The 20,003-nt window shown below is 40.8% G+C and overlaps 1 protein-coding gene across 1 annotated transcript in view; it reads right to left on the bottom strand.

Moving 5' to 3' along the window:
• The window catches only part of ITPR2 (inositol 1,4,5-trisphosphate receptor type 2), a 248,309-nt gene that overhangs the window by 196,303 nt on the left and 32,003 nt on the right, over positions 1-20,003 (bottom strand). The window contains exons 4-11 of the mRNA XM_066319661.1: positions 19,006-19,076; positions 11,692-11,807; positions 10,505-10,591; positions 9,638-9,796; positions 5,682-5,780; positions 4,700-4,783; positions 3,708-3,854; positions 2,400-2,495 (exon numbers count right to left, since the gene is read on the bottom strand). Coding sequence (XP_066175758.1) covers positions 2,400-2,495; positions 3,708-3,854; positions 4,700-4,783; positions 5,682-5,780; positions 9,638-9,796; positions 10,505-10,591; positions 11,692-11,807; positions 19,006-19,076 — 859 coding nt within the window. The remainder of the gene's footprint in view (positions 1-2,399; positions 2,496-3,707; positions 3,855-4,699; positions 4,784-5,681; positions 5,781-9,637; positions 9,797-10,504; positions 10,592-11,691; positions 11,808-19,005; positions 19,077-20,003) is intronic.

The following is a 20,003-nucleotide window of genomic DNA, read 5'->3' as shown; positions in this document are numbered from 1 at the left end:
ATCAGAGGTCTCTGAAAGGTAACAGAAGTTGGATGACTAATTGTACTTCTAAGGACTGCGGAATTTAGGATTTACACATGCTGACTTCATCCTCTCAAGTTTATAACAACTGGATTTACAAGTACTCACCTATGGGTTTTTTTACCAAACAACGGTATTGCCTCACTTTTTTAATTATTAATTTGCTTAATGTACTATTCAAACACCTTTATCAGTTTTAAATTCCTTAGTTCTCTGAGGCAAGCATCTTCAATTTCCTTAGTCACCCAGATCATCCCCTGGCCTTAACAAGCTGCAGGGATATCCCTTCACAACATGGCTCAGTAGTGACCCACCAAATCCCAAACTAGACTGAGCAGTTACACCTGGCACAGGATGATTCCAAGGAAAAGAGAAGGCACAGGCTGCTCACACAAGGGATGAGAGGAAAAAAGAGAGGCACCCAGGTGAAGGACACTTCTGCTCCTTGCCTGAGAGCTGACCCATGCAAGACTCCCCTGCAGAAGCCTCCATGGCACACATCAAGTAGATTTAAGGGAGGATGAAGTAAGAAGAAAGACAGTTATAAACAGTGATGAATCCTGATTTACAACAGCTCAAACTGTAACAGAAATTGCACCATTAGCCAACAACAAAATGCTTAAAAGATTTGTGAATTTTCTTCTTGTGTTTGTACTTTTTATTCCACTCTAGATATCTTTATCATGGAGGCTTAAACAAAATCAGGTCATGGCAATGTGTGACGCTGTTGATAATCCATACCATGAGTAATCTCCCTGTGCTGCCAGAGCACAGATAAGTGTTCAGTAGGCTTTGCCCAACTGATTTGAAGTTAGGTCACGCACACGAGGTGTCTGCCAGCCTGTTCATAAATCTTTGACGTGTCTGGCTGGCTGACGTGTTGTGCCTGACATATGAACTGTGCAAAATACAGTTCACAGGGTTTTATTACAGCAGTACCTTTAATATCTCCAACACATGTATTTTACACCTCACAGACACAGTCACTAATGCAGCTCTCCAGTCCCAGCATATCACCTCTGTTCAACCCAAAAGCTCTTCCAGCTCTCACTCCACTGTTGCCAATTATATTCTCCATATTACAAATCTGCCTGATGGGGATTTCCTTTTCAGAGCTAGAAAGGACCTAAGCTCAGGTCTGACATTCAGTGCAGCTTGGCACCTCTTCACCTGAAGATTTTTCACCTTAAAATCCCCCAGACAGATCACCTGGTGGAAGAAGGAAGCCCATCAGTATGCTCAATGCCTTTACTGACTCTCCACAAGCTCAGCTAGTAAAATCTTCCTACTGGGAGCATCCCTCACTCTAAGCAGAAAGGAAAATACTCCCACTCTTAGGTGGGAGTACTGGTTGCCTCTTGAAAATTAGCTATTATTAGCAGTCCACTGTTTATGTTTTGATAATGGCCTTGACATAATTAGAAATAAATGAAGGTTTGATAGCTCCTGTTTGTTCTTCCTCTGAATTCAGTCCAGGCAGTTACAGGAGCACCCTGGGAATACTAAGGAGTTGTCTGCATACAGAAGTTGCACTGCTGTATACCCAACTCAACCCAGTGAGAACAAGTCTTTTTTCAGGGGTTCCCTAAGATATAGAGATTTATAACTTTCTTCTTGCAGTAAATTTTTGCACTCATACTTCAAAGCATAAGTTAATATAAGCAATCCTAACTAAATCAATGGGAAAAACCCCTGCTTTTCACTCCATTGACAAAACTTGGACACAGACCTGTGGATATGGATTAGATATGACTCAAAAGGTTCACAGCTTCTTGCAACCATTAAAATATCCAAGGCTGTACCATTTCATACACTTCGCATTATCTGCTGTATTCTAGCTTGTCAAGAGCCATATTTTATTTTTAAGGAGTCTTAAAAGCTATTAAGCTGCTCTTTTGGGGAGTCACAATACTATTTTGCCTTAATACAAAGTACCAGATAGTAACCAGACAAGTTGCAAGATCTTCCTTCCCCTCTGGGACCTTCCATTCCACCAAAAGGGGCAGAAACTTCCTCAGGTCTTTTTTTATTCAAAATATAGTCAAAAGGCAAAAGTGCAATAGCAGAATTCTGCAGCCTATATAATCACAATGAACTTGCATGACATCAATACACAGTCACAACACCACTCCAAAAATCAAGGGCAAACAGGAGCAGAGAGATAAATGAACCCAAGGGTTTTCAGTATAAACATGGTGGATATTTAACAGTGGTGTTTGCCCTGCAATCTCTGGATGCAGCAATACAGAATGACCTAGCAGGGGCCAATGTGGGATCTTTGTGAAGATCCACAATGCAGACACACCTGCTACAGCAGTTCTGAACCAGCAGGACTTGGTGAGGCAGCACACCAACACTTGTTTAATTGGCATTCTTACCTCTGCAGCCAAGTAGTTTCCAGTCGCCAAATGCTTAAACCTAAACAAGCTGTTCCATTGTCCTGCCCCTCCCCGGCAAGGGTCATGGTGGACAACCTAAAAGAAGAATTTAGATTTTAATCATGCTCCTCCAGATCATACTTCAGATCACTGACATTTCCTGCAGCTCACTCCTAATAAAAATATGCAAACTACATCATTACAGGCTGCCAAAGAGAGAAATTCTGTGCTTACACAAAGTTCACCATAGAAAAACTACTTACATTTACTTTATTCCAAGTGCCAGGAAATACTCTTTCTATTACTTTCCATGCTTTCATTAATCTATTCCATGCAAACATGATGAGCCAAATTTTGCTTTTAAGTGACATGGTGTGAATCTGCAGCTCAAGAAAGTAAGGAGAGCTGTTCTACGCTACTAGACACTACTTAAAAGCAAAATTCAAACCGTCTTACATTATTTTACCAATTATAGCAGCTCTATTTTTGACAATACTAGGGGCTTCTGAAAAAAATTCATTCAAGTGATATATCCTCACATCATCTGAAATATCCCTTGACTGAGCTGTAGGTTTCTTCTATCCCTTGACTGAGCTGTAGGTTTCTTCAAATCTAGCAGTGTATGTTTCCTTTAAGGAGGAATCTCCATTAAGTGCAATACACTCTACTCCAGACAATCCTTACCCAGACAAAAACCAACCATTTTTCTGAGGGCTCTGTTCTAAATGCACAAAGTTTGTTCATCACACAAGAACTTTGGGGTATAGGAGTTACATGCAAGGATTTGAGAACTACCAATTTCCAATGTTTCTTAGCTGAACAAAAATGTTTGCTAGCTCCCTTCTCAATATCACCCCCATTCACAACACTACCTTTATTCAGGTTAACTTCAAACAAATGTTGATGTGTTGTGTGATGTTTGGGAGACTTCCTGTCAGCCATGGATTTCCATTTTTAATACTGCACATGAAGTCAAACATAAACACTCAAAACTCAGGAGAGGTGAGTGTCCTTTGATTGGCTTTGATAAAATCACACCATTTACGTCACGTCTGAATTTGAAATTCGAGTCTTCCTCATTTTAGTGCAGGTAAATATAGTAAGAAAGCCTCCTCTCTCCACACACACAGAGCAATAAAGCAGCTCTTCAGGGTTCATCCTACACAAACCACTTCTTGAAATAATAATAGTTACAGGGAGGTGTGTGATGATATCAGGAGCCTATGAATGACTCATGTTGTGATGAAGATTTTAACTGAACCCTGGCCTTCAGGTCCTAAAATATTTATAAAAAGAAGGAAAAAATACCTCTATTTCCCACAGTGCTTTAGAACTTGTTGCAGACGTGGCTGACTGACGTAATGTAGTGCGGAGGAAAATGTGTTGCTTCTTCTCATATTCATCACAGGTCAGAAACTTCTCTTGCTCTGCATGAAACAGCCTCACAACATCTCCCTAAAGAAATATGAAAAAGAAGCACTGTTAAGTGGCAGGAAAAGCCATCAGACTTGGTTTCTATTTGTAACACCTCCAGTGATGCCAGCAGAGCTGATAAGAAGAAAATACTTCTGATTTTCCTATTGCTGGAGCAGGTACCAAGCGAAGAGCATTCAATCTTAGCACCAAGTCTGGAAATCAGATGGAATAATTCAGTCCTGCAGGAAACCCTTGGCCTTTTGGGAAAGCACCACAATGAAAAGTGGGCAAAAATTAACCTAAAGGTGATTTTTAATTCTAGTTAACTTCACTAATTTTTTTCATTTCTAATCTCTCTTACTATTTAAGGGAAGTGAAGAGATTTTTCTAATGTTGTATTATCTGATCTCTTCTACTCTGCAATCAACACCAATTCCCTCTCTCTATTTCTTCGGCAGGAATAATTTTTGTTTCCTCCTGCCTCTCCCAAAGACTTGAAACACCATCTTTAAATGGGTCTACACAAATATACCATTCTCTCTTTCAAATTCTTCTTCCAAAACTGCTGGTACCTTGACACCTACTGAAAAATAGCCAGTTGATAATGATTTATTAAAATACATGTGAGGACAAATTAAACTTATCTTTAAGAAGAAAATGTAAATTATCTCAGAGATTAATCTGTAGGCATGAAACTGTGCAATACCTCAGCATGTAAAGCTACATTGTCTTATTACAGCTATTGTCATCTATAAGCCTGTAATACCACTTTGAACTCTCCATTAAGCCCTCATTTCTTCTTTTACTCACCAGGTAATGTTTCTCTACATTCAAATACAGTAAGACTCTTTGGATTCAAAAAACAATTTAAAAATCATACTCACTCCTTTCAGTACATCATCTCGGTAACTACTGAATTTCATGAACAAAGTTATTTTCCAGCTTGTGTTACAGTTGACAGCATTTACCTATAGAGGGAAAAAAAAAGACAAAAAAGAGACACAATTATAGTATTAGGGGATGTTAGTTTCTTTTTTAGACATTCCATTCTTCTGAAAGACCACACCACATCTCAGATTGCAAGGAACATGGCTTAGCTACGTATCTGTACAGTTCCTGACACTGGTCCTGAAGCTCTCAAGTGTTAATGATTGCAATGTTGAAGACTGAGTGGGCAAAAGCTGCTCTGTTTGCTGACAGCCTACCAAGAACATCCCAAAGAGATGCTGAATGAGGATTTACTCTCACACCAGTCAGAGTTTGAGATGCTCAAGGAAACTTCAGAGTTTTCAGTGCCAGGGCATCACTGCAGGGAGAATATTTCATGTTGGGTTTTTGAGGCTAAGATGGAACCAGTTTTTAATGCTGGCTTTGAACCCATGGTGAACTCATGGTGGGTTCTAGTTACCAGTAAAGAACAACATATCACAGAATCACACAATGGCCTGGGTTGGAAGGAATGTAAAGATCATCCAGTTCTAGCCCCCTGCCATGGGCAGGGACAATTTCCACTATCCCAGGTTGCTCAGAGCCTCATCCAGCCTGGCCTTGGACTCTGCCAGGGATGGGGCAGCCACAGCTGCTCTGGGCACCCTGTGCCAGGGCCTCACCACACTCACAGGAAGGAATTTCTTCCTCATATGCAATCTAAACCTACTCCTGTTAGTTTGAAGCCATTCCCCCCTGTCCTGTCACTCCAGGCCTTTGTCATGAACCCATTTCCTGTGGGTTCCCTTAAGCACTGGAAGGCGACAATTAGTTCACCCCAAAGCCTTCTCTTCTCCAAGCTTAACAATCCCAGTTCTTTCAGCCTTTCTATAACCATCTCAGATCAGCAGTTACCCCTCCTCCCCCCCCTGAGCTCACCTCTTTGCAGCCAGGGTTATCTAGAAGCTCAATGTTGCTGGCGTGCAGAGGCTGTCCTGCATTGACTGGCATGAGAACAACTTTATCTCCCACCACAACCTGGAAGTCAGAAATAAAATGCAATTTAGACCTATGTAGTTATCCAATAAAATCAAGTAACTTAGCATATTCAGAAAATTACTCAAATCCATGCTCTAGGAATGGCACTCAATGAATTTATTTGCAGACAAGTCACACAGCAGGTCTGTTCACCCACAATCTTCAATCACTTGGATTCAAGATTTCCCATTAATGAACCCTTGCATTCCCAATAAGCATGTCCCCTGGTTCAGCAGAAAATCCAGACCATGAAATAGATATAAATCTACAAGTTTCAGGAGCAGCTCACTTCATCCAAAAGTTACATTTAGTTCTCTTTATTGCAGAGAAAGCTTCAAAAGTAATCATGAGCTCCCAGCTCTGTAGACCATCTGCTGGCAAAAGTGCTGACAGGATTTCTGTGATTCAGACTGCTTGACTACAACCTAGAGGGGCACAGAAATCACTGGAAATTCAGAAAGAGGGGAACACACTCCATCCCCTCTGCTGTTGCTCAAATGGTGTTTGAGCTCAGCACAGGCAGCAGGCACAACAGCTGAGAGATCTTCTCTCCGCAAGAGGAATTTCTGGCTGGCTCCCTGCAAGCAAATTCCCATGCCCTTGCAATTCTTTATGATATACAAAATGCTATACAAAAGTTTCATTAACCTAAAACCTGCTTGAGACATGCATATGGAGAATTCAATTCATGCCTGGAAGGAAAAAAAAAAAATCAATTCACACAGATTGGTTGGCACTGGGTCCTGCTTTGCTTATGTTGTTCACAGCAATTTTGGGCGCACACAGACATGAAGACAAGTGGCTACATGTGATTTTTTTACTACATGAAATGCTGCACAAGCCATGCTTTCTTTTGGAAGACAAATAAACAAAAACACTTTCTGCATTGATCAGCACATTTCCTATGAAAAAGCTGAGCCCAGTTCAGCCTTGTGCAACTTCAATGCAGGTGAATTTGGCCCACTCACAGCAGAGGTGAAAAGGAAAGTTTTCCTGTTCTTTACCAACAGAGCTAAAATAAACAGTAGCATTAGACAGTGTCACCATGCTCAAATCATACACAGAAATCCTACTGAGTCCAAGTCATGGGAACAAGTTCAGTAAGAGAACCAAAATAATGACAAGATGCCTGTAAGACACATTTCTTATGCAATACATTCCTGCATGCCATGCTTAACACAGACATTACTTACAGCCTGTTTTAAGAAGTTATGACCAGACAATTCATTAAGCAAAATACCATCAGGTTTGCATCCTGCAAAGTGGAATCAGGACTTCAAAATTGTAGCATGTACGCCAGGACTATCACAACTAAATCAGTAAGAAAGCACATCATTAAGTATCTTATTTTAAAAGGAAAAAAAAAACTCACACTAAAATGGCAGATAACTGCAGTGCAATCCACACAGCACCAATCCTGCTATGAGGGCATATTTTGCTGTTCAGTCCATCTGGAATCAGCTCTTAACCTTAATCAGTCCTATCTTCCATTGAAAAGCAGCTTCAAAAACTATGCAGACTTACTAAAAGTCTGCAAAAAATATTGTAGTTATGCATGCCAATTACTGTAAATTTTCAGTCATATTCTTTCATTACTTTCATGGACCTGCAAAATTAACCAGTTGCTGATGAAACTATGCTAATCTTCTTTCAGAAAACTAAGTTCTAAAATATTTCACAAGGCTGAAAAACTGTAATCACTTACCAGAAGAATTACACACATGACTTCCTGTATCAGATTCCCAGATTCATTTTCTTTTAGGACATATGGCATATTTAGCTCTGCCTCGCCTGCATTACCTGACACACTAGCAGCAGTCCAAGTAGTAATTCAATACTCACTTCTTTTGCTTAAAAGACTTTCTAAGACATGTTTTCTTAGGGAATTTCCTTATTATATAGCAGAAACAAAGTTTTTTAAAAAATAAAGCTTCTAAGCAGAGTAAGGGCCTGATATACCAAGCTAAATCCATGAACTAAAAGGTTTCCATGTCTGGGAGTAACTGAAAAGGAAGAAGAGGGTACAAGGCTGGGGCCTCCCTCCATCTGTGAGAGGAAAATGAGGATTTCCCCCATCACTTGCTACTCCTGTCCTCTGTGAAACATCTGCCTGATTTGTGTATCTGTTGAAGAGGTAGAAACGTACAAAAGGACTTACAAGAGAGCTACCAGAGGACTAATGTTTATCACTGGAAATTTACAAAGAAAATTGTCAAATCTGTTTGGGCCTAGAAGAAACAAGAAGCATCTTCCCTTTGTAAACTCCTTCTGTAAATTACAATGGCAAGTTGCCAGCTCTGAAAGGCAACCTGGTAACACAAAATGAGCAGCAGGACCTTTCAAAGGAACTGAGTCCATTGAGTTAGGAATAAGCCTGGGCCAGTTTGGCACAGGGCTCTCACAGCTCAGAGCCTCAGATAAATCCCCACAGGGAACAGACATGGAAAGGGGGCTGTGGAGTGGTGGTGCTGCCATCACTGCACTCATCTGCAGTCTTTGTAGATCAGCAAGTCTGCTTCCAAACCCTTATGTCTGCACAACAGTGGGAAATGGAATCAAAATCTCTGTGGCACTGAGGATGACTCTGAAGGCCTGAGATGGTACTGCTGTTCTCAGCTGTAAGGGCTCACAGTGGCTTTGCAGATGACAGGTGGGAATCCCAGCTCCTCCCTCTGCAGAGCATACCCTTATCTTCCAGGCATGAGAAATTAGAAGATGCTGAATTGATGTTATTCCAAGGAATTAAGCCAAAATAATAAGCCACCCTTTTGTCTTTCCAAAGAAGGAAAAGAAATACTAGGCTAATGTTTGAGCCTCGTTTGTTTTCCCCAGCTGAAAAGCCATGCAGAGGTCCCCCTGAAGGTTATTTTTGTATTTCTCTGCAATGGGCTTTGGGAAAAAGGAGGATTTTAACATACCCTTTTGATCACTACATGGAGCAGGGAAAGACTCTGAGTTTAGGGATATTTGATCAGGAGCTGGGAATGCAATCGTTCTCTCCACAACAGATTGCAAAAGGAGTTGCAAGCAACCACACTCATCATCCTGGAGAGCATCCCAAGGACTGGGTAACCACAAAATTAATGAGAGAAAATACATGAAAAAGAGGCATTCCCTTCTACAATCCTAAGAAGGCTTTCACTGATTATGCATAGGGGAAAGCAGCCAAACATTCCCAGCCAGGTCTATAATATAAAACCACACAAGTTCATCATCGTGTGGCCTTCCCAGAGGCAGATCTGAATTCTCCACATCGGGCACTTAGCCAAGCCACAGAATGAAGAAGGGTGTTGTGATCTCACGGCACAGCTCTCAGATCTGCAGCAAACAGCTCTCCTGTGCATTCTTCCTCTCATCACTATGCAAGACTCCTGCTGAAACCTACCCAGAAAAGACTTTCCAGACTATCCAACCCAGCTCCAATCATAGATACCATTTTCACACCAGAAGAGAATACAGATTTAAAGAAAACTGATGTATTTCCTAGAGACATTCCCTACTGACCTCTTGAAAAAAAATCTTGCCCATAAAACTTAAAAAATCCAAAACCTTGAAAAATATAGACTCTAGCAAAACTATGATTTCTTGTCAGCTTTGCAAATCTGCGTACAACAGCTAGACTTAGCAAAGATGCCCCAACAGAGAGGCTCATTTGAATGTGGCAACACACCAGATTCTAGACCATATAATTTAGAAACATTTTCCAGTTACACAGGAAAGGTAATAGTCCCAATCACTCTTCTAATTTCTTCTCTCCTGTACTGAATCCATTATGAAATAGGCCTGCAGCAAAGAAATTATATCTCCTGGAATTCTTCTCCCTTCTCCTTCTTAACACATTCAGTATTTTCACTTACATTGTCACCTTCACTCCTCAGTTTCCAGAAAGGCTGGATATAAAACCAGGAGCCCTCATTCCCTGCAGCATCCAGGGACACCCGCATAGCGTTCTTCTCCAGCAGAGCTGGCAGTCTCTTGTTGACTGTGAGGTACTTGTTGCTTTTTATGTGCAGTAGCTGGGAACAAAGAATAATTAATTAATTAATTAATTAATAATTTTTCAAAATTAGTACAGCTTTTAGTTGCGTTTTCTCCCTCCAGTCAAAAGAGGAGGCATAAGCTTTCAAAATGCAGACATTTTTCTATAATAAATACAAAAACAAAATAAAACTAGAAGGCACTCATCAAAGTATGCTACACTTTAGTAAAACAGATGATCTATCCCAGATTGAGAGAAATGTGTCGGGGATCAATTTGACAGGAGGGCAGGGGTCCACTGAAGTGTTCCCTTCAGGAATTACATCCATCACAGAAAATTTGTACTGCACTTAAGAACACAGCTCCCATCCCATTTGTATATCATGAAATACAGATCACTTCGATGATTGAAAAGGAGTTGCACAGCACCTCTATAGCACGGTGTTGAAATAAGTCTTGAAAATAAAAGACACATATTTACATTCAGATTCTAAACTGCAGCACCAAGAAATACACAGAGAATTTTTATTATGACATATTACTTAAACAGGAATATGCAGCACTTCTGGTAGGCTTTGAAACAGGCAGAAAAGCACAATATTGTAAACTTCACCAAGTTCTGTTTACCTGACCCTTGACAACCCAGATTACAGCAGGTAGTTAGTTTCATTTTCACTGTAACCTTGAAATGAAACAACTGTTTCCTTTCTAACACTGAGAAGGCAGATGGATTTCAGTAGGTTTACCTGGATGACGTTGCTGTATTTTACAATTTCGCCCAACAGCTTTCTGTTCTCGCTTTCATTTTGCTTTTGTTCCAGTTCTGCTGCATGCTGCAAGAGAATGATTATTTCTTTAGACTCAACAAAAGAAGTACCTGAAACACACAGTGTAAAAAGGAAATGGCATCATATTTAAATCCTGCAACCTACAAGCATTACTGCACTGGAAATATTAGCACCCAAATCCTGATGCTGATTCTGATTTTTTTTACCCAAAATAGGGACAATTTATGGGTCACACCTGAAATGCATGCTATTTTAAAAATTTTCAAGCCCAAAAAGTAATCCCAGGTGCTTTATTTCATCCTGAAGAGGATAAAAAAGGGCCTATGATTAACTTTTCACTGTCACCACTCCTTTTACTTGGTGGGCTTTAATTGTATGTAAACACATGAACTTTATAACAAAACAAAAACAGGTCACACATGCCAACATCAAGGTTAAACACAATAGGTCAAAAACAGCCACAGAGCAAACTCTCAGTTCCCAGCACTAATTGCTGTGTAACTCTGGCCACACACCACGTGCCTTCCTTGCTGTTTTTAACTGGAAGCACTGGTGACCTCTCCACTGTCCACAAAACTGTTATCCAGGTTTGACAGGATCTTGTTTTCACTCAGTCTCATGCATTCAGTTATAAAATCAGGCCAGCTGTTTTTCAGACACAGAGGAGTTGCTCCATCCACACTGTATTTGAGGCAGAACAGAATCTGCAAAACGGTTCACAAAATAATCACCTAGACTGAAGGCAAGGACAAACATAATTTTGGGGAATTTCCTGGCTAAAGCATTGAGGACTTCTCTTTGTCCACTCTTCTGCCTAATTCCTGGTAAGGATTTTCAGCATTATTTAAACCAGGGCTCCATCCTGATCTTAACAACTCCACTTTTACTTTATAAAACTTCTGAAAGCACTACCTTGCTTATAGCAAAGGCAAAGCCCCCAGCCCAAAGGGAGATAAAGGGCCTCACCAGGGGCCATAAATGCCAGTCAGGAGGTAGGAGAGCTAAAGATAATATAGAGTTGCTATGGTGGCATAATAATACCCATCACAGTAGTTCCCAAGGCACTTGTTATTACTCTTTCTGCTGCTATTGTAATTCTACAGCCTGCAGATTGAGATAAGATTACAAATACAGATGTCTCTTACTTGAAGTTTCTTCAGCAGTGCTGCTTCAGTATGGTTTCCTTGTTTGGCTTGCTTGGCTTTCCAGTACTGCTTCTGGGCTGAATATCTGTTCATAGGACACACCTTGAAAAGGCAGTCTGGGAAAAGATTGAAAGAAATACTCCTAAGTCATGTTGAAAGACATTTCCTTCATTTGTAAGTATGCTTTGGTTAGGTTTTTTTGTCCAGAAATGTCCAGATATTGGTGTTTAAACACAGCCACCAAGTCAGCTTGGTGGCAATGATACCATAAACAGGGTGGCACAATATTAGAGCTGAACCTAAAGCCTTCAACGCCCCACACATTCCCACTTGGTGCAATCTCTGTAAAAGCCCCAGACTGTGACTCTGCCATATCTGCCTGTTGCTTTATTACCACCCCAGCATCATCACAGATGCACTGTTTGGAGGCATGTGAAACCTTGGAAGAATGGTCCTGCTGTCTGCATGCTACACACCTGGCTTGCCCAGCTCCTCCTGGCCCTGCTGAATCCAAGGGTGGCAGGGGCATTCAGCAGGCAGCCAGCATGCAGGTTCACACAGAGTTTGGGTCTCCATATGCCTTCAATGAGTTGTTTTTACTCTAAGGGTTTTTTAATCAAGGTGACACAAGCTGAACATCAGCACTGTCCAACAGAGCAGGAAAAAAGCAGGTGAGGAGAGAGGAGCCACCTGAGCAGGGTGGCTATGCAAATGAAAGAAGAGGAGGAGGAGAAGGAGGAGGAGACTGCAGGTAATGCTGAGATGTCAAATAAGAAATGAGGAGCAGCAAAGGAAAGAGAATCTCAATGCACCAACCTTCATCCCATCCCCATGTGGAGTGAGGGGGCTGCAGATCAAGAAAGGGGAGAGATGTCTGGAATGAAGCCAGGGGGTTCTTCCCTGAATGCTTGCTCAATTGTTCATCCTTATTTCCCAATACCATAATCAATAATTGAAAGTTAATGTTAATTGGCAATAAACTGAATTTTGTGAAATTCCCGACTTGAGAGTTTTTGGTTTGTTTTTTTGTTTTCTGTCCAGTGGCAGTCCTATAAACTGGAAATAGAGGCTCATGATTCATCCAAAGCCAATTACTTTTAGAATGATAAACAACATCTAGCCTTGCACAGTCACAATCATCAACTGCTCTAAAAGCAGCAAGACTTGACAGACATTTCACGTAGCAAATGTTGGTAATTGTCCTTTCACATGCCACATGTATTAACAGGCAAGAAGAGAGAAGAGTTCTGCTGTGGGAGTAGTAAGGACACCCAGGACTGCCTGGGTGTTGTAGGGGGAAACACTTCCCCAACATGGGCTGCAGTCTGTGGATGTCAAAGGAAGGTCTATCCCCAGCTATGAGCCCTCCATATTTCACTGGCACAGATGGCCAAGCACGGGCTGAGGACTGACCCAGCCCCTATTCAAGCAGCAAAGCTTGTTCACACCAACTTACCCCCAGTGGCAGAACTTTCCTTGGCACTGACCCAAAGTACTCATGGATTTGCTCCCTCCTTGCAGCCCTGAGTAGCTGTTCCAAGGGAAAAGTCCTACAAATCCTTATCAAAGCAAACTCAGTCACTCTGCAAAAGTGTTTGCTTTCATTTTGCATCTATAATGGCAATGATACCACACAACCTAGAGTACACAAATCCCAGGTAATTTTTTCAATATCCTAGAAACCAAGAAGGTAGGGGAAAGAAAACCCAAAGTGCTGTGTACCATTAGACTGTCCTGTATATTACAGGATATTTTACCTAAGTATCAGCATTTCAGTTCATAAGACAAAAAGTCTGCTATTATTTTCTGTCATGATCTATAATTAACATGCCTTCTCAGAAGGCTTCATGAAACATTTATTTCTCTGAAGTAACAATACCTTCTTTTTATAGGACCAGTCTTCATTTCTCAGTTACTCCCCACACATCCTGCTACTTTGAGTAAACACAGTGCTTCCCATCCTCCTGCAGAGTCTCAGAGCACAGTGCTACCACTCTGCAGAGGACCTTTTTCAAACCAATTGTATTTCCCTCAATTTGTGAACCAAAAATATTAGTATTATTTGTTCCCAGACAAGCTTTTTCCTATTTTATTTTTACTTTTTAGGATTCCAGATGCATTGAAACCAGGTCATCTCATCGTATTACTCTGTTTGGGTTTTTTCCCCATTATTTTATAAGAGTAACAACACTATGCAAATTCAAGCTTCTTGATCCTAAACATTGTGAGGGGGTGGAACAGTGCCTGCCCTAGAGATGCTTCAGTTCAAATAAACAGGAAAAAAAGAGAAGCTGAAGCACAAGATTATAAAGCAACTTTCCACCACACAGCAGATCAAAAAGCCATTCCCTACTGGAGGTCAGTCTAGCAACCCACTCATGAGACAGAATGTCTCTTCTGACTTTTCCAGACATTCCCAGATAGTCCTAGTTCCCAATCCATTACTCTATGGAGTTTTACATAAGTGCTTCTCTTCCTGAGAACCAATTAAGGATAATATCAAAGGTAAGCAAATAGCACCTTCATTCAGGAAGTCTGAAAACAAAAATAACTCCTATTATGCCCTTTAATTGTTTCTTGATATTGGATAAAGATGGTGCAGAACAATATTTGTGAGATGCCTTTTCTCCCTGCCCTCTCTTGGGAGGCTTCTTTTTAAGTGTTAGAAATTCAACTCTTGCCCACCATGGAAGATTTCTTTGGTTTGCAGAACTAGAGAAATTATCACGTGGCTTTACTAAAGCCAGAGAAATGGGTAAGTGGAAGTGACAGGGCTATAAAATTATAGTGTGTACAAATCTACTTGTTTTTTGGGGGAAAATAGGTAAAAAAAGAACTAATGTGAAAATGAAAAGGGAAAAATGTGGAGGAGCAAGGAGTGAGGCAATGAAGAGTCCTAGGCAAGACAACAAAAAAAGCTCTCAGAGGTCTGAGAAGGAAATTAAAGTAATTATGGAACTAGGAGAAACAAGAAGAAAATAAAAGGACCAACCAAAATTATGTAGAAGGCAAGTAAAAAGGAAAAGGGCAGATGGAAGAGAAAAGGGTGAGAGGAAGAAAGGAGAGAGTGCAGAGAAAGGGAATGGGAGAGAGAGAAGACAAAAAAACAATGTCAGAAAAACCTTAGATCAGAGTAAAACCTGAAAGGCAGAGGAGGGTATTTCGGAACCCAAGCATCACTGTAGAAGCCTCAAGAAAAGAAAGGAATACAAGTTACAAGTAAGGAAGTTTAGGCCAGTTTAAAAACTTAGGTCATTTTACATTTAAAATAGGAGAGAGACTCATGCTCCTCTTCCAGAGCTGCTAAATCTGACCAACAAGAAGATCATATCTTACTACACCTTAGAAGGTGAAAGTGTTTCCCACCGGAGATAGGAGCATCAAGCTGAAGTGTGTTTATGGTCCCAGACTAAGAGAACCTGCAGCTGTGTGGCTGATGGTGTGACTTTTCTTCAGAGGTACACCACTCCTGGCACACACTATTCTTCCCAATCTCTGTGAATCCCTGCAGCACAGTAAGCATTTCCATAACCACGCTCAGTGCCTTGGATCTCACCAGCTTCAGCTGGGATTACGACATGAAGCAACTGGTTTGATCAGTCCCTTCAATTCCACTGCAAGACAGTAAAGGTTTTGTGGGGGCTTTTTTACCAGGCTTCAGGTAACAAATGTGGGACCAAGTTCCGCCCTCCTTTGCACTGAGGAAAATCTGGATGTGCACCCTGGTGAACACAGAGCCACTGCAGGCTCATCCCAGTGTGACTGAGGGAAGAATGGGGAGCACAGCTTCTTCATATGGAGACAAAATGAGAAGCAACCACATCTTTCCTTAGCTTAACAACACTACATGCTGCAGGATGTTCTGAAACAACCAGAATAGCAACCACCCACTCAAAAAAAAAAAAAAAAAAAAAAAAAAAAAAAAAAAAAAAAAAAAAAAAAAAAAGAAAGTAAACACATAACAAAAATGAAACTGCTATTTTTAGATGCCTCTTTACATAGGCTTTCAGTTCAGGCCAACAGCTCAGTACCTTGATTTGATCTCTGAGTGAACCCTGTAGGGGAGATACAAGCAGTTCAAAACCACAGTCTTTCTTTTTTGTCCCTCCCACTGGGGAAAGGGTTGATAAAATATTACCAAAAAAGAGCAAACACAGTCCTCTCTGATATTAATTTTCAGAGTCAGCCCTTGAAATCTAAACATCTTGTTAGAAACATGTTTTTCTCATACTTCTTTGACTCACAGGTCGTGCTCTAACCTCAAATCAACGCCAGTTCAGCTATCAGTGATAAAAACATTGTAAACCATACAGACAGCAGTTCCTATTAGTGAAGAGGCCCTACTCATCCTGCTCTTAGATGCTATTTACAGTTGCTTATGTCTAATCATTCAATTAATCATTCATGCCTAAGCCTTCCTTTCATGTCAAGAACCTACTTAAATCAGTTTTTGTTTGGTTTGTTAACTTTGCTGCTTTAAATGAAAGCTATTTCCCAGAAGATTCTTGGGGAGAAAAATACGGATTTTAATTAGGATTTTGGTTATAAGAACAATATTTAGCAACTTTTTTGCCTCAGGGCTCTGAGTAGAGCTAAGAAAAGCATGGCAGAGCTGTGCTTTGGGTTGCTGTCATGGTAGAGACACTTTCGTAGTTCAAGGCACTAAATCTCAATTAGACAGCAAGTTTCTGCTGGGCTCTCAGCAATGCTCCTGCTATTCTCACACCTAGAATTTGACTTAAAAGACGAAGGAGAAAACATCCAAATGACAGGTTTATCTTTCCTGCAGCCAACCTCCTGAACACACATTGATTATGGATACTTGAAGCAGCAAGAAAATTATATTTGATGCCCCTAACACTATAGCCATGCTGTTACAGAAGGGTGGGTTGCATAAATCAATGTGACAATTACTTTTTCACTAATTTAGTTTCTTCTACAGGTGTTGGAGACCTTATAGCACCCTTCAGTACCTTCAGAGGCCTTACAAGAAAGCTGGATGGAGAAGGATTTCTAAAAAGGGCATGGAGTGACAGGAGAATGGGGAATGGCTTCAAACTGAAAAAGGGTAGATTCAGATTGGATATTGGGAAGAAATTGTTCCCTGTGAGGGTGGTGAGGCCCTGGCACAGGTTGCTCAGAGAAGCTGTGGCTGCCCCATCCCTGGCAGTGTCCAAGGCCAGGCTGGATGGGGCTCTGAGCACCCTGAGATAGTGGAAGGTGTCTCTGCCCCTGGCAGGGGGTTGGAATGAGATAGGCTTTAAGGTCCTTTCCAATCCAAGTCATTCTGTGTTGCAGCTCATCCAAATTTACAGGCTACCACCTTGCCAGCAGTCCCAAAATTAAGCTCTGGTGTACTATAAAGTAGAGAGAGCTAAGGAGTGACTGGAAGAAAGACTGCAAAAGGAGCTAAGGAGTAGCAGAGAAGAAGAGGGTAGATACTAAAAAGTTTGGGGCAGGGAGGGAGAGGGAGAAGAGGGAATTCCCAAAAAAGAGGAGGGATTGAGTTAGAGGAAAGGAAAGATTTATGCTGTGGAGAAGAGGGAGCAGAGGCAACTGGAGATAAAGGGATATGCTATGCAAGCAACATACAGAGGTTACAATAAGGGACAGAGCCAAAACTGTCCACAGCTAATGGAAATCACTCCCCTACAGAAGCTGGGATGTAACTCAGGAGTGCAGCCCTTGGATTCCCCCGCAGCAGAAAACAGCTGTACATTTGTCAGTGTCCTATCCTCCTCTAACATCTGCTCCACATGTGCTGCCACCACTGATGGCAAACAATTAGTGCTGGGAGTTCAATCAGCTTCCACCCTGCATCAAAGTGCCCACACCAGCAACACAGAAACCTATCAACTTTTGCCTTATTTGCCTTTTGAGGTTAAAAATTAACAACACAGAGCTGCAAGAAAAGAATTCTAATGTACTGAAGTTATAAAATCAAGCCCTCAAACACTAGACAGTGAAGAAATTATGGTTGTCCTTTTAAGCTCTGTTGAGATCCTTAGTTGTAGGGATTTGGGTGTATTCAATTATCCTATCACAAATCTTTTCCAGTGACCTTGGTCTCATCTAGAAACCTGGATATGCTCAACTTTAGAAACACATTGGGATAGTTCAGTGACAGAAATACTGTCCAAAGAATCCCCACCTGATATTTTGTGCAACCTGGAAACTGAGTCAGACATGTACTTGCAGGCAGTGAGAGGGTAAAATCACAGTAAAGTAGCCTGAAAGCCACACTGGATGTTCCCCCCAGTTCTGCTTTAACGTTATTCAGTCACACAAGCAACTGAAATTTATTACTCTTAGTTTTTAAGTATGCATCCTCACTTTCTTCATTTCCAGTATCTGCCAGTGTGCTGAATGCTCACAGCTGGAACTGGAACCAACTGCTGATGTTTTCTGAATACATAATGGAAAAAAGTATTGAATTCTCTGGGAAAGAAGAACTTCACTCTCCCAATGTTTTAAATGCTTTATTTTTTGCAATAGTAGCATACACATAAACATTACAAATAAACTACTAAAGTTAAGCATGTCAGTGCAACCCTCAAAATCATAGAATGGTTTGGGGTTGGAAAGGACCTTAAAGACCATTCAAAATAGATACAAGCAGCCATGAAACACATTTCCCTTGCTCTAAGTCAGGCAAGTCATACTCTCTTTATCTCAGAATCAATGTGAACAGAGTGAATCCAAGCCCTTTTAAGCCAAAAGAGGCCTGGATCATGCTAGCAAGGCTCTGCTCTGGCAGAGCAGTTAAGAGTACTTTTTAGCAGTAAAGAAGTAAAAACTACATGTTGTTAGTACACTGTTATATTTTTCCAATAAGCCAAACAGCAGAATTATCCAAATTTACAAGGTCAAGTTGAAAAGGATCAGATACAGTTTTAAGCAAAGGAAAACAAAAAGCTGACAAAATATTTGGGGGTACTCATTAAAATGGTATCTTATCTTGAAAAAAAATAAACAATCCATCAGCTCAAGTAGCTTTGGACCTCACAAGTTTCTTTCCCATTTACAGTGAGAGCAGGGCTGGAGCAAAGAGAAGGGGATCAGTGTTCAATGTACAGAACAAGGCAAGCAACTCTTGGACTACCAGAAAATTCAGCCACTTTCCCCATATTTTCCACCTGCCTCTTGTGCCTTTGCAAGTTTTGTATTTCGTTCTCAGAATCTGCCATTCATGTCCCAGTTTGAAACTTCATTCCTGTGTCCACAAACCATCTGGGAAATTACATGACAAAAGTGCCCAAGGAGTTAGAACTGCATCAGTTGCTGATTAAAGAGAAATGAACCCCAGTTACTGACCTCGGAACTTCTTTGGAGGATTAGCAAGGTCACCTGCCTCTGGCTGGACCACACACCGGTCATCCACTAACCTAGAAAAACAAAAGTAATCACACTCACTAAAACATGCCATCGATGTTTATAAATGCACAGACATGCCTGCCACACCATAGATCCAAAAGCTTCCACATTTCTCCAGTGTAACACAAAAAATACCTTAGAAATTCTGCTATTCAGTTACTAAGCATAATCAAGAAAGGCTACATTTTCCTTCCAGACAGAGGATTTCTTCTGCTGCACTAAATTATGGTGTGTATTTCAGATCATTTAAATCCAGTTAAAATTCCTTTTGTCACACCACATACATTGATGTTCCATGTAAAATTTATGTTTTCCTTCATCAGAGCCATTAACCCTCAATCAGAAACAGTTTGTTTCTCTGCAGCTGTCAGATTTTCTTCTTCGCCATTTCCCATCGTTTTCCTCTGAGGAGGCATGTGGAATTAAGGCTCAGCTCTGATCAAAACTCCCAAGACCACATTTTCCTGTGCTAAAATGAATAAGCATTTCTTTAATCCACTAGAAAATCTAGATGACAAATCTAATATATTTCTTGCAATATTTTAGAAGTTAAATAAACAATAAAATTTAAAATATGAATTGTTAAACTTATCTCAGAACTTCCTAGACATAAATTCAGCTTCCTTTCAGGAAGCATCCTGTAAATAATTTGCCCATTTCAAACAATTATTCAGGAAAATCATGTTTAAGGACACACTACTGCCATGCCACTTCACAGCAACATTTTTAGCAGCATTTTTGTTGGAAATTGCCAGAAAAAGCACAAATTGGCTTCAGCCAAGTTACACAATAGATTCATTCAACTTTCACTTAAGTTGGTGAAGGCTTTGCCTCCAGCCACGAGCGCAGCGAGGCCAATCTCCCAGCACACCCATGAATTTTCTACCTCCAGCAAGATGACAAAGTGTCCACTGTGGCTGCAGCTCCCAAAAGCAAAA

Source organism: Sylvia atricapilla, chromosome 5 (genome assembly GCF_009819655.1).
Source record: "Sylvia atricapilla isolate bSylAtr1 chromosome 5, bSylAtr1.pri, whole genome shotgun sequence".
NCBI lineage: Eukaryota > Metazoa > Chordata > Aves > Passeriformes > Sylviidae > Sylvia > Sylvia atricapilla.
This window is presented reverse-complemented; position numbering and strand designations above follow the sequence as displayed.